At 38.5% G+C, this 14746-nt stretch overlaps 1 protein-coding gene across 1 annotated transcript in view; it reads right to left on the bottom strand.

Moving 5' to 3' along the window:
- Positions 1-1502: 1502 nt before the first annotated feature.
- Positions 1503-14746, bottom strand: part of LOC122725324 (prolyl endopeptidase) — a 140417-nt gene continuing 127173 nt past the window's right edge. Inside the window, exons 14-15 of the mRNA XM_043962379.1 lie at positions 14262-14418; positions 1503-4850 (exon numbers count right to left, since the gene is read on the bottom strand). Of these exons, the coding sequence (XP_043818314.1) occupies positions 4556-4850; positions 14262-14418 (452 nt within the window). The 3' untranslated portion in view covers positions 1503-4555. The remainder of the gene's footprint in view (positions 4851-14261; positions 14419-14746) is intronic.

The raw sequence follows: 14746 nt of genomic DNA on the forward strand, positions 1-14746 counted from the left end.
GACAAACACCTTTTTTCCATCTCTCCTCCAAGTCCCTCCTGGAATAATCACCTTGGCTATTTATAGGGACGCTTACAGACTTACCGGCTATTTGGGGGTGGGATGCATGATAGAGCTACTTAACTGAGCACTTAATGGGGTAAGCTTATTTGGGCTCCTAGTACAGAGCTCACTGGGGCTCTGAAAATTGTCCCAGATAATGATAACAACCAGATCCAAGACAGGCTCCCTGGGTTGAGGGCTAACATTTCTAGATTATAGTGTTTATTTGTGAAACATCCAACTACATTGTGAATTGATAACATTTAGTAATAATAAGATCGGACTCAGCAAGCACAAGTTTTATGTTTTCCCAAGAAACTTGTGCATAAACAACTCTGAAACCCCCAAAGTAAAATCTTAGAATACACACAAATCTCAGCAAGGAGTAACAAATGGCTCCCATGTAAACTTTGGGTTCTGCAAACCACCTAAGACACCTAACATTTGCAAAATACACAGACCATTTTCTAAATATTTGGAATGCAAAGTTTTCCAGATTCATTTGTACACTTTCAAAACATTTGCCTTTGGTCTTCGGCTAAGGGAGGCAGAGACATTAAGCAGGGGAAGAATGATGAATTTGGAATCCTGGTAGTTGTCCTTTTAAATGGGGTAATAAACTGCCTGGTTACTATGCATCAGGCAGTAAGGTAGAAAGAATGTAGGAGTGACCAAGAATGAATGAGTGGAAGTGGTCTAGTCCTGTATGAGCATGTATGATGATTTCTCTTTTCTCCATCAGATAGGAAGATGATGTTACAAGGCCCCAGCACATGCTAATTCTTGTAGTGTAGGAAAAGCAGTTTGAATGATTGGAAAGTATTTGAGGGGGAAAAATGAGTTTCCATCACGTATAAAAGTATTCTTTTATATGGGTGTCTAAGGAACCATTATCCTGGTTAATTTCAATCCAAGAGAGAGAAAAGAAAGGGATATAGTCTGTAAAAGGTCAGTGTTATATCATCACCCATGTGTTTATTGCACTCACACGTGTTATCATGCTTCTCTATCTTTCTTCATTCCACTAGATTTTCAGAAGGTAACCACGGAGTCAGAAAGAACCTGGGTTCATGTCCTGTGTCTGGGACATCCTGGCTATGGGATTAAAGGTAAATTATTTGACCTCTGAGTGCCCTAGGAAAATCTTTAGGCCTGTAAACTGCTGATGGACTTGAGCTGGGAATTCCCTTCATGGATGAAATCAGGTCAGGACTGAAACAAAACTGAATCTAACAGAGGGCATATGACTTGCTGACGGTCAGTAATCAGTGGCTAAACCCAGTTTAGGACCTAGAGTTTCTTCCATTTAACTACATTACCCACTTCCTAGCAAACCTATGGAGGATTTCCCAGGAGAAAATTATGTTCGAAGATGTGGTAAGCCTAGACCCCTTCAAATTCTTGGTAGAGTCATAAAATGTTTTCTTTAAAAAAAAAATAGGGAAAGTAAATCCTACAAAGCCTGTTAACCAATTTATTCAAGCATATGCCAGATAAGGGAGACTTAATGATGTTTTACAATCTAATTTATAACCACCCAAAAAGATACATTAAGATAAACCATTAATAAGGTACTGCCAACAATAGTTATCATTACCCACCCTCCACCCATGCTCAGTGATGGAAGATTCCTGATGATAAGAATAGTAGCAACAACGGCTGAAAATAGCATTTATATATATTTTATTTCATATATTATGAATGATAATTATATATTAGCTATATTAATAATTAGTATGTTGATTTATATACTTTTATTTTCCTTAAGGATATCCAATATCTTCCATTTTTTATTGGCTATTGGCTGGTTTCTGAATGACATGCAAAGTAATGACTTGATAAATCTTGAAATTTGGGGTCCTTGGTTCTAAACCAATGGTTTACTTTTCATTGTCATGGACTCCTCTGTTACTCTGAAGAGCTATGGGCTCCTAAGAAGGGGTCTATGGAGGCAGCTATGTGGGGCAGCAGAGAGAGCACTGGGCCTGAAATTAGGAAGACATGCATTCATTGGATATTGTACTCGTAAGGCTATGGTGGAGAAAAATATCTCCACAATAATCTGTGGGAGGCTTCTCCCAGGACTTGGTATACTATTAACTAAGCCAATTAAGATGGGCTGGATTCATGGTTCACAGGACAGTGGAAGGTCTCAATGCTGTCTGATTCATTTCCTACCTCTGATGTTACAAGTAAGGAGAAGCCAATCAACAGGGTTGCATAGGAGATTCTAAGTTTCTAGTTTAGCAAATCCCAGAAGAGGGAGCTAGGTGGCAGTGTGTCTAAAGTCAGGAAGATCTGAGTTCAAATCCAACTTTAGATACTGTGAGGCTCTGGAGAAGTCACACCCTCTGTCTGCCTCAGTTACCACAACTATAAAATGGAGATAATAATAGATAGCACCTAACTCCTAGGGTTGTCGTGATGATCAAATGAGATATATTTGTAAAGTGCTTAGCACATAGTAGGCACTATATAAATGCTGTTCATTATTATCATTATAGATTGCCAAGAAAGGAAAAGGGGGTCTGGCTTGGGCTGCAACTGTCAGCTGGAAAATGACTAAGCCCTAGATTCCAACTGTACTTTAAGGTGACTAACTTTATTTCAAGTGTCAAAAATGAGTATTTAAAAAAAAAAAGAGTACTTGTGCCCTAAACCAAATTAGAAAAGCACATTTTAAAATCAACTAAAGCCCTCACTTCCTTTCCAAAAAGTACAGCCATTCTGGAATGCAACAGTTTAAAAAATGGGGTGGGGGGGCAAGTTAAAGATACCACTGAACCTACAATTCACAACATAGTCCAAATGCCTTTTTTTTTTAAGGGAAAAACAAGTGGGGCTGGGTCCATAATAACTTCCAAATACTTTTCACTTTGAAAAATCAATTTTGCATTTATTGACATTTTTAATGTAATTACACATTTCTCCTCTAGCCTTTAGGCTCTCAGGAGAAACACAGGTACAATTCAGATATCTGTACACAGTCAAATAAATCAGTTGATCAAAAGGCCTTTTGGCTCAATTGTGCAAATGCATTTTATTGGCTTTTTCCTAGCATGCTGTTTAGAAGTGATGCAAATTGGTTGTTGGGCAGTATTGCTATTTCTATGGCCATATGGTAACAATGTCAGTTTCAGAAAAGATGGAGAGAGACACCTTGGATTCAGAAGGGCAACAGTGAAGCACAAGTTAACTACGTGCCAGCAGTGTTCTGCATAATCAGGGTTTAAAAACCATGATCCTACAAATGCACTGAGTAGAAACAAACCAAGCTGCTAGCCTTCTGCAATGCTCGGCATTGGTCCTTTGTAGAAAATAATATGCATTCAGTTTGAGGTGTGCCCAGAGAGGACTGCAGACTAGCAGTGTTGAAAAGTAGGACCTACCTGGACAGGTGAAAGGAATTGGAATAACTGATCTTATTTTGGTGAAGAGAAATCTGTTATGTCCTCGTATGGAATTTTATATATGGAAAATCATACAAAGGGCATACCTTCTTTAACTCTGATGAGGAGAGAAAAGGAAACAGTAAGATAACTAATTTAAGTCTAAAAAGTGCCTTTCTGATAGAAGTTTTTAAAAGAAAGACCTGCTTAGAAAGTTTAAGGAATGCATATTTGGCTCCCATGAGACAAGAATCACTAATCTTAGCATTTAGAGCTGGAAAAGCCTAATATTTTCAGAAATATTTGTTAACTTAGGGAAAGAAATTAAAGTCTGGATTTTAGGAAGCAGACATCATTTTCCAGTTTCCATCCATTTTTATAGGAGGCATTTAAATAAAAGAGCTTAAGAGAGGTAGGTATAGATCAGTGGGTAGCACAATATTGAAAAAAAAAGCAGCTTAAATTCAAATGATTACTTGAATCAAATTATTTATAAATTGTTAATCCAAAGAATCTAAGATGACTCTGGACATTTTGAAAATCAATTTGTTGCAAAAGCTGGGCAAAGTTTATATTTTGAGAGAAAACTAATTTAATCCAGTCTGATTAGAATTTGTATCTCCTCCCACCAGTAATTTGTAAAGAACCAGAAATAAGGCCTCCCATTCTTAAATAACATTTATTATGGTTGTAAAGAAATCCTGTTTTTGTATTATCACAGCTCTTATGTTTACTTACAGGCGACTTGGATATGGTTATGGGAGCAAATAACATTAAGAAGTTAATAGGAAGCTTGACTATCACTTCAACACTCTGTAAACCCAAGTATTCATGACAGCATTTGCTGAAGTTTAGCTATTTGTCCAAACATGCTTTTTTTTTTTTAAACATATGTCAGAATACGGCAGAAAAAGCCCCTCCCAGGGAATGATAAAACGGAGAAGCCTAAAAAAGGTAAAATTCCCACAGCAGTTTGGGTCACTGGAAGAACGGACTGTGGTTCTTAGTTGTGGGAACAGTGTTCTCAAGTACAGGTACTACGCCCACTGGTTTTCTCTGTGTAAATGGTGGTTAAAAGCCCTTGAGGTTTATGTTGGGGATACAACGGGAGCTGAGAATTCCATTTATTCAATCCAATCGACATTTAAGCACCGAGCGATAAATGCAAACATGTCAGAGACTTCTTCTATAACTTTAGCAGTGGGTTTTCCTGCTCCGTGGCCTGCCTTGGTATCAACATGAATAAGCAGAGGGTTGGTCTGCTTTCTGCTTCGGCCCACAATGTACTGTAGGGTTGCAATGAACTTCAAGGAGTGAAGGGGTACCACTCGATCATCGTGATCTGCAGTAAGAAGTAACATGGATGGATACTGGACTCCTTCCCCTTCAGGTAACCTGATGTTATGTAATGGAGAGTACCTGAAAAACAAAAGTAATTTTATGTGGTTGAGTACTGAAGTTAACAAAGGACCTGCAAGACACATTCTATTTCAAAAAATGATTAATTAATAATGGTGAGATTATTTTTGTCAAGTTACCTGTTTACCAGTTCAGAATACAGAGGAAACCCTGACCTAATACATTTACTGAAAACTATTGTTAATTGAAACTACTGTTAATATGAACAACTGAGTAACCACTTGAGAGGATCTTTATTGCCCAACAGGATTAACTAAGATTATGAATGTCGAGCTGGAAGAGACCTCATCTAATGAAGAATATGTTGATGATCACGATTGTAACGATCGTAAACATTTATGTAGCACCTTAAGGTTTGGAAATCACTTTACAAATATTATCTCATTTGATCTTCACAACAACCCTGGGAGGTAGATACTATTATTACCAACATTTCTCACATGAAGAAAGAGAGGACAAAACAGGTGATGTGATTCACCCAGGGTCATAAAACTAAGTGCCAAAAGCTGGATTTGAACTCAGGAATCCCTAAATCCAGGCCTCTATCCACTGTACCACCTAGCTGCCTTTCTAGTCCAACTTCTTCTAACAAAGAAGAAATCAGGCCCAGAGGGAAAACAACTTGTCCAAGGTCAAGTGCTCAATTTACATAAGAAAATTGTAAAAAAAAGAACTTGAAGGGTTACTGAAAAGAGTCTGAAATCTGTAGCATTTACTTTTTTCTGCTGTGTGATTTTTTAAAATCTTCTTTTGATTTTTCCCTTCAATTGCTCAAAATACAATAAACAGGAAAGGATCAATCACAATGTTTTGGGGTCATGATTTAGCAGGCAAGGAGGGCAGTTTTCTCCTGTGTAAAAGGCCGGATATACTGAATACAGTAGAAGACAATGGTGCACTCAAAGTCCAGCATACCTCCCTAGTTTTTGTGACACTTTTATCTTACAGGATAAAGGCCTCCTTGGTGCTTCTTAAGAAAACCCACCATCTCCTGATTGTGCATTTCACTATCTGGCCCCACTCCTGTTATTACCGGCCTCCTCTCCTGTCCTCCTGGCTTCCTTCAAGTCCTAGTTAACATCCCACCTCCTGTAAGAAGCCTTCCTCCTGTGTCATCTCTGTGCAGTCGTCTCCCTCACTGGACTGTGAGCTCCTTGAGAGCAGGGACTATTATGCTCAGCACTTGGCACAGAGCTTGACACTGTGCAAGTGCTTAATAAATGCCTGGTTGTCAGGAGGCCATATAGCTTAACCTTGCCCATACTTGTGAATATGAACATTTCATGAACAGTAGAAAAAGGATACTATCAAATACAATTAATTTTTTTTCTTTTGTAACTTGCTTTTTAGCAATGTCTGACATTTGTTACAAGTTTTATATTTGTTTTACGGTTTTAAAAAGTGCTTTATGTGTTATCTCATCAAAGCCTTATAACTACCCTGTAAGCAGGCAGTGAAGATGAGGAAACTGAGGCTCAGAGGAATGAAATGATTTGCCCAAAGCCATAAAATTAAGTGGCAGAGCTGGGACTTTGGCCTGTGTCTTCTGCCTATAACCAGTGATCTTTTTACTATATTTCATCCTACAGACTGCACCACCAGGTACCCCAAAGCTAGGAATATGAATATTTAGTGATAGTTTTTAACAATCTCTTTTAAGAAATAAGAGAACTCGGGGGCAGCTAGGTGGTGCAGTGGATAGAGCACCGGCCCTGGAGTCAGGAATACCTGAGTTCAAATCCGGCCTCAGACACTTAACACTTATCAGCTGTGTGACCCTGGGCAAGTCACTTAACCCCAATTGCCTCACTTAAAAAAAAAAAAAAGAAAGAAATAAGAGAACTCATTCAAAATTTCATGTGTCTAGAACATCAGCCTAGTCTGTTATCTTATGTACATAAATAAAATTAACTTTTTTTTTTTAGTGGGGCAATAAGGGTTAAATGACTTGCCCAGGGTCACACAGCTAGTAAGTGTCAAGTATCTGAGGCCAGATTTGAACTCAGGTACTCCTGAAGCCGGGACCGGTGCTTTATCCACTGTGCCACCTAGCTGCCCCCTAAAATTAACTTTTAATCAGTTGATTTGGCTGATAGACAAAAAAAATATCATTTCATTAAACCATTTATTTCAAAATACTTAGCTGAAGTATTAGATACCATTAGAAATTTTAAGTAAAGGAACATACAAAAGTAATGGTTTAGAGAGTTAAATATTGATTTTGTAGATTTTCAGTTCCAAGACCCTTAAGTTGAAGAAAAGGTACCCACCTCATTGGCAGAAGGGTTTCCTTTATTAATAAAATGAGACAGTTCCCATCCCCTTACTGGCTTTAATCAAAATGCTTAAGACCTTAGGATTTCTGATTAAATGTGGTTTGGAAATATTATGTTTTAGAAGGGATGTAAACTCTTTTGAAAGTCAATTGTATGAAGCTCTCTAGTTAAAGCAGTCTGGATCAGAAGGTTGTGACACAAACTACTGCTGAGGGAACAACAGTATTTAAATTTCAATTCACACAAGAGGCAGAGGGAATGGCAAGGTTGTTCCCATAATTAGTTCTCACAGTCAATCAAGGTAAATAGATTGCCTGTGAGTGAATCAGAGAAAAGCTGCTGGTATTTAACTACAAAATGCAGATAGTCTGTTGCTGCCAAAGCTGACCTTAAACTCTGTGGATAACTTCCCAAAATGTTAGAGAAAAAGTGCTCCCATTATTAAGCCTGGAAATAATTAACCCTTCAGGAGAAGCAGCCTGGCTAGTGGACAAGGACCAGCCAAGGAGTCTGGAAGGCTTGGGTTCCATTGTTATTTCTGACATTGGAGCCATAACCAAGTCACCTCTCAGTGCTCCAAGCAAATTCTGAAGACTGTTAAATATAAGCATTTTTATAGGGAGAAAATGTTAAAAAAAATCAGTGGCAAAGGTGCACAATTGTATCTGCCTTTTTATTTCTTTAAACTTTGCTCTGAGTTCATTTTTCCCTAGGACATTTTTATTTTAATTTTTAAATGTTACTCTGAACTTGACAAACACTAAAACCACCATCATTTCCCTATATAAAGAACAGAAAAAGACGGCTTTATATGGAACTGAAAATGTCTATTGCACCGTATGATACACAAATTTATCGTTTTTAAATTGTCCTGTTTTATCTCCCTCGGAACTTCATCCTGTTCTCTTCTGAGCAAGTAAAAAAAATATACCAATGACCATCTTTTCTTCTTTTTGTTTTTTGTATTACTGCCCTTAAACACAAAATCTTTTCTTATAACACATAATTCTAATCAAGCAAAGTGAATGAAGACATTTTCCAAATCCAAAAATGAATGCCTCACTTTGCATCTCAATGGCTCTGTCAAAAAGTAAGCATCATGCTTATTCAGTCCTCTGGACTTCTTGGGTGGCCACTGTACAGTATTGAACAGAGGTCTTTAAAGGATGCTTTTCTTTATAATGTTATAGTGATTGTATCACCATAATACTCAGCAAAGGTTCTGAATTTTGCTCACTTCAATATACATCTGTTCATACAAGTCTTCCCAGGTTTCTCTAAATTTATCCCTTTTATCATTTCTTATATCAACAACATTCCATTATATCCATATATTATAACTCAATTGTTAAGTTATTCCCCAGATGATGGTCACTTCCTTAGTTTACAATTCTATGCTATGACAAAGTGCGGCGACAAATATTTTTGCACATATGAACACTTTCTTTTTTTCCTCTGAACTCTTTGGGCCTATTTGCCCAGGAGTCATATTGCTGATGTACAATTGAGTGACTTTTTGGTGTACTGTTCCAAATTACTTTTCAGAATGATTATCAATATATTAGTGGTCTTTTTTTTTTTAACGACAGTTCTTTTTCTACATCCCAATTGTAATTTTCCTTTTTAAATTTTTTCATTATTGCCAATCTGTTAGGTGTGAGGTGGAACCTCAGAATTGCTTTGATTTGCATTTCTCTTAGTGATTTGGAAAAAGAAATTATATGATTGTTGCTGGTTTGGATTTCTTTCCTTGAATTCATATTCTTTGACCATTTTTATCAGTTCAGAAAAACTCTTCCAGCTTTAAATTAGTTCCCTATATATCTTAGATATCATACCTTTATCAGTCAGTCACCAAACATTTATCAAATATTTATTGTGTGCCAGACAGAGTTCTAAGCACTGAAGATACAAGGAGATGGCATGAAGAAACAAACACTGCCCCTTCCTCTCAAAGTATTCATAGTCTAAAGGGGAAGACAGCACACAAATAAATATGTTCAGATATAGATGTATCCAGTGTGAATGGAAGGTAAGCTCAGAGAGAAGGGGATGGTGCTGGTGCTAAGTGAACAAGGAAAGGCTTCGTGCAGAAGAGATTTGAGCTAAATATTGAAGGAAGACAGGGAAGATCAGAGTGGGAAGTGAGGAGGGAGAACATTCCAGTCACAGGAAACATAGCCAGTGCAAATATATGGAATGGAGAGATGAAGTGTTCTGTGTGTGGAAGATCAAGCAAGGCAGCAGAGCTGTATGGCAGAGTGTGTGGGACAAAAGCAGAAGATGGAGACAGGCTATAAAGAGCTTTAAATGTCAAACAGAGGAGTTTATTTTTGATTCTGAACAGATGCTTATTGAATAGGGGCTAACATGGTCAGACCTATGCTGTACCATCCCTTTGGGCAGCTGAGTGGAAATCAGATTGGAGTGGGGAAGGGACTAGTCAGGGAGACTAATTTAAAAGGCAATTACAATAGTCTATCGAAAAGGTGATAAGGGCCTGTATACGTGGAGAAAAGACATAGAGAAGTGATATTGTTAGAGTAAAAACAACACATTTAACGACAGGTAAGACATATGAGGTTACTGTGACATGGAGTCACAGAAAAGGACACTGAAGTTGTGAGCTTAGGTGACTGTCCTTGACACTAATAGGAAAGTTGGGAAGCAGGGAGGGTTTACGAATTTGGCCACAAGGTAAGAGATAAGCATGAAGGCTATAAGGAATGGTTAAGTGGACTGAAGGTGTTTGTTTGTTTGTTTTTAAAACAAAAGGATGGGGAAGCTTCCTAACCCTCTGCAATCTGACATATGCAGCAAGGAATGAGCCAGTAGACAGGGAAAGGCTGAAATTGGGTGGTGAGAAGATGGAAAGTGATAGGATAAAAGATCTGCCTTGTCAAGGAGAAGGGCCACCTTCCCATGGGAGAGAGGGATGAAGGAGATGGTGATATGAGACGAGAAGGAAGGCAGAAGAGGGTATAAAAGTATAAAGTAAGGTCCTCAGATGAGCAGAAGTGGGGAGGGGATTCTGTGGGAGGCTTGAAGAGAGGATGAAAAGGTTTGGAATAGCCACTATGGTGAATGAACTATCGAGTGGATTTGTGAGGTGTGCCATACTGCAGTGAAAGCCTTGTTGAGAATATGCAACATAGATTTGTAGTGGACCCCAACTCAGTTTTATCATTTTATCCCATTCCCTTCTGTAGTATCTGAATAGGAAGGAAGGAGGTAGAAGGTGGGAGTTATCCAAGGATGGGGTTTGTCAAGGTGAGGTGGACAATGGAGCAAGGGATTCACGTAGAGGACAGTAGAGGGTTAAACTGATTCACCAAGGTACTGTGAAGACAGAAGAGTATAGTCAGTGCAGGGGTGATGGTCTGAAAAAAATTAAGGGACAAACAGATTTAAGGTCACAGAGAAGATAAAGAATAATTGTATGATATAAAGAAAGAGAATGTCAAAGATCATCATCAGGTCAAGGAATTTTTGGAGCTCATGAACACAGAAGTAGAACACTTGTGGATGGTGATGAGATGAAGGGTAGGGCCACCTTTTGGGTAGCTGAGGTGGAGTGGAAAAGCAGGTCATAGTAATTGAGAAAACGAAAGAACTGGGAAACTATGACAGTTGAGACAACATCAATATGGATGATGAAGTTCCTTGATATGGGGCCAGGAGTTATAATGGAAAGATGGAAGCCAGAACTCATTGGACTGGGAAGGAGAGTGTCCTGGAGATAACACATAATGCACAGCAGGATTAGGATTGGATGAGAAATTTGAATAATGTGAATTTTATAGGAAGAAAGGTTTCTGAACAGTGGTGCTGTAGGGAGAGTCTGGAATTGATGATAAGGGAGATAATAACAGCATCTATCTTGAAGCAGTCTTGTGAGGATCAAATGAGATAGTATCAGTAAAGTACTTAACAAAGTGCCTGGTCTATTTTAGGTACTATATGAATGCTTATTCCCTTTCCCTTATGTGAGGACTGTTACTAGAGCTGTTTAGCCTGGAGAACAGAAGACTTAGTGGGGACAAGATACTTAGAGACAAGTAATCTGAAGGTCTGAAAAGATGACCTGGAGGTACTAGATTTGTTTTACTTGTCCCCAGAGAGCCATACCAGGTGCAGTGGGCAGAAGTTGCAGAAAGGTGAATTTAGGCTTGATGTGAGGAAAAACTTCCAGCTGTTCAAAAGTGGAATGGGTTGCCCTGAGAGGTGTCTGGTACCCCCTCATTTGAGGTCTTTCAAAAAGAGGCTGAAGGAGTCCTTGATGAGACTAGATGGTTGATGGGATCCTTCCAATTTTCAAATTCTCTGTGATACTCTTTCCCTTATTTGGCTTCAATTTAGCCTAAGTAGGTAATTTAGCCTAGGAGGTACTTGCCCCCTAGGCATTAGGAAAAAATAGAGAGCCTCTTGAGTGCAAAACTTTAAAACTAAGAAAAATAAAGCAGTGCTGATAAACATCAGGTGGAAGGAGCCAATGGTAAAAACAGCTGACTGGAATCTCATGAAGTGAGCCAGTCAACTTCTGTACTCTGAGAAGCTGCATAGCTTCTATTTCTTATAATTTCTTTCACCTTTAAGAGATTCTAAGCTAAATATGAAACATTTATATTATTATTAAGCTTGTGATATATACTTAAGAAACATATATAAGTTCAAAAATTTAAGAGCTTTTAGGTCTTCGTCCTGAAGGCTAAAAATTGAACATGCAAAATAGTTTTCCTAATATCTGTACATAAAAAACTAGGCTACCTGTAAATGTATGGAAATGGAAAAAAAGGGAACTGAATAATTTTCTGCTGGATAACAGAAGTTCAATTATGCAACTGTGGATTTAGTAATAAAACATTTTTTAGTTAATGAAAAAATGTTTTTGTAAGCCAGTCACATTAATGGAGTGTCTACTGTATACTAAGCATGACAACTGGATACACAGTGCAAAACAAATTATTTAAAAATGAGGCTTGTTTCTCTCTTACTTTGCTTGAAGGGTTAAAGAATCATATCTGTTTAATGTGAATCTACTGTTTACTGAGAAAGCTAAGGCACAGAAAGTAAATGCTATTTGTCCTGGTTATACAACTCCTAAACGATGCTGAGAGTAGAATTTAGAGCACTTATTTATATTTAGATATTTCCTAGGTAGATCATGCTTGTTCTCAGACTGTTTACGCTTCAGGTAACTGAACATAAGACTAATGAGCAGGCAAACACCTTAGCTTGGATGCTTTCCACAGAATGCTTGCATATGGATGGAACTGAGAAGGGTGAAAAATTACCTTTTAATACATAGACAGAAAGATTTGTGAAGGAATGAAATAACTTTACTATGTTCCTTGACTATTGCCTCCTCCTGTATTTCCTTAGCCCCCTATTTAGGAAGAAATTTAAGATTTTTCCCTCATATAATTTCCTCTTTTGTAAGCTCCTACTGTCAAACGAAGGACCCCCGAGTCTCTGAAAATGTCACAAAAACAGATGACTTCAAATTCAGGGTAGAGTTATAATTGAATGTAAAAAGTTCTTGTGGGCAGGGACTGCTTTTTGTTTGTGTGGTTGGTTTTACTTTTTGTATCCCCAGCACCTAGCTGAGGGCCTTGTACACAGAAGCTACGAGGCACGCAGTTAACCCTTAATAAATGTTTATTGATATGTGTGTGTATGTGTGTTGGGAGATGTTATACAAGGGCTTTTTGCAAACATTAGTGATGCTTTTGTTTTTTCTTTTTTTGCCTCATTTTCTTCCCCAATATACAACCTTTCCCTGCAACAGTAAGCCTTCCCTTCTAACAAAGAAAAACCATTAAGCAAAACTAATGAACACAGCTACCATGACTGACATTGCACACAAAGTTACACAGTTCCCTAATTCTCTAATGAGAAGAGAGGGGCATTTCCTCATTTCTTCTCTGGGATCAAGTGCAGTCATTATGATTAAATAGTATTTGCATTATTACCATTTTGAGTATTATTAGTTATACAATATTGTTGTAACTGTATGTTTTGTTTTGATTAGACCTTGGTCTACTTCACTCTGTTTTAGTTTATACTCAGCCACCATCCTGGTGTAGGCCCTCATCACCTCATACCTGCACTACTCTAATACCTGCTGGTGGATCTGACTGCCTCAAATCTCTCCCCACTCCAATCCATCCTCCACTCAGCCACCAAAGTGAGTTTCCTAAAGTGCTGGTTCGACCATGTCACCCTCCTACTCAATAAATCCCAACATCACCTCCCCATCACCTCCAGGAACAAAAACAAAACCCTGTTTGGCATTCAAAGACATTCACATCCCAGCTCCCTCCCACCTTTCTAGTCCACTTGACTCCCCACCACATACTCTCTCATCTCAACCGGCCTCTTGGCTGTTCCATGAACAAAATACTCAACTCTAAGCTCCAGGCAGGCTCCATAGAATGCTCTTCCTCCTCATTTCTGCCTCCTGGCTTCCTTGGCTCCTTTAAGTCCCAAATAAAATCCTACCTTCTAAAAGAAGCTCTTCTCAAGCTCTCAATTCTACTGTCTTCTCTCTGTCAATTATTTCCCATTTTTCCTGTACAGCTTGTCTGAACATACTTGTTTGCTTGTTGTCTCCCCCATTGGAATGTGTGCTCCTTGAGGGCAGGAATTGTCTTTTGCCTCTTTTTTGTATCCCTAAGGGCTTAAGCACAGTACTTGGCATATACTAAAATGTTTACTCTCCCTAACACATAGTGATGAATTTCTTCCTCAGAACTTAGGGTTAAGGAAAGTGAGTTCAATAAACTGTGTAAAGTAAACACTATCGAATAAAGCTATTAAGTGGTGTGACCAATCTTGATTCCAAAGACAAAACATCTCTCTTTTCTTGGCAGAAGGGCAGGGGACTGGTCTTAAGTACAAAATGAGGAATACTTTGTCAGGCAAAACCATCAAGGGAACGATCTGTTAGGGGAAGGAGTGCTGTGGCAGGGGAGGGAGTGGTTATTGGGGAGTGAAGGCAATGTTTTAAAAAGCATAAATAAAACATTTATCTTTTTTTTAAGAAGCTTATTAGAGAAAAAAACTAACTTCAAACCTGTACAATACAAATCAAAGCATTAACCAACAGGTAATAAATGAAACTTAAGAATCTTACTTGCTAAGCCATTCAAAGTGTTCTTTTTTGTCAGAGCAGCCATAGTCAGTGGTCCAGGCATGACCAATGGTATACTTATGGAACTTGAGCATATCCATTACTCCAACTTGGGCAATGACACAACCAAAGAGATCAGGGCGTTGATTAGCACAGGCAGCTAAAAGAAAGAAGAGAAGGGCAGACAGATAGAACCTTAAGTGATACAACAATTATTAAAAAGCAATCAAATGTGGGGGGCAGCTAGGTGGCACAGTAGATAAAGCACCGGCCCTGGATTCAGGAGGACCTGAATTCAAACCTGGCCTCAGACACTTGACACTTACTAGCTGTGTGACCCTGGGCAAGTCACTTAACCCCATTGCCCTGCAAAAAAAAAGAGCAATCAAATGTGACCCAGAGGCTACTGATCATGAACATGACCCTTTTTGGTTGCTCGCAGAATTTTAAAGCTGAAAGAGACTCAAGAGTATCTGGTCTAATACACT

The sequence above is a fragment of the Dromiciops gliroides genome, chromosome 4, assembly GCF_019393635.1.
Source record: "Dromiciops gliroides isolate mDroGli1 chromosome 4, mDroGli1.pri, whole genome shotgun sequence".
NCBI classification, from domain to species: Eukaryota; Metazoa; Chordata; class Mammalia; order Microbiotheria; family Microbiotheriidae; genus Dromiciops; species Dromiciops gliroides.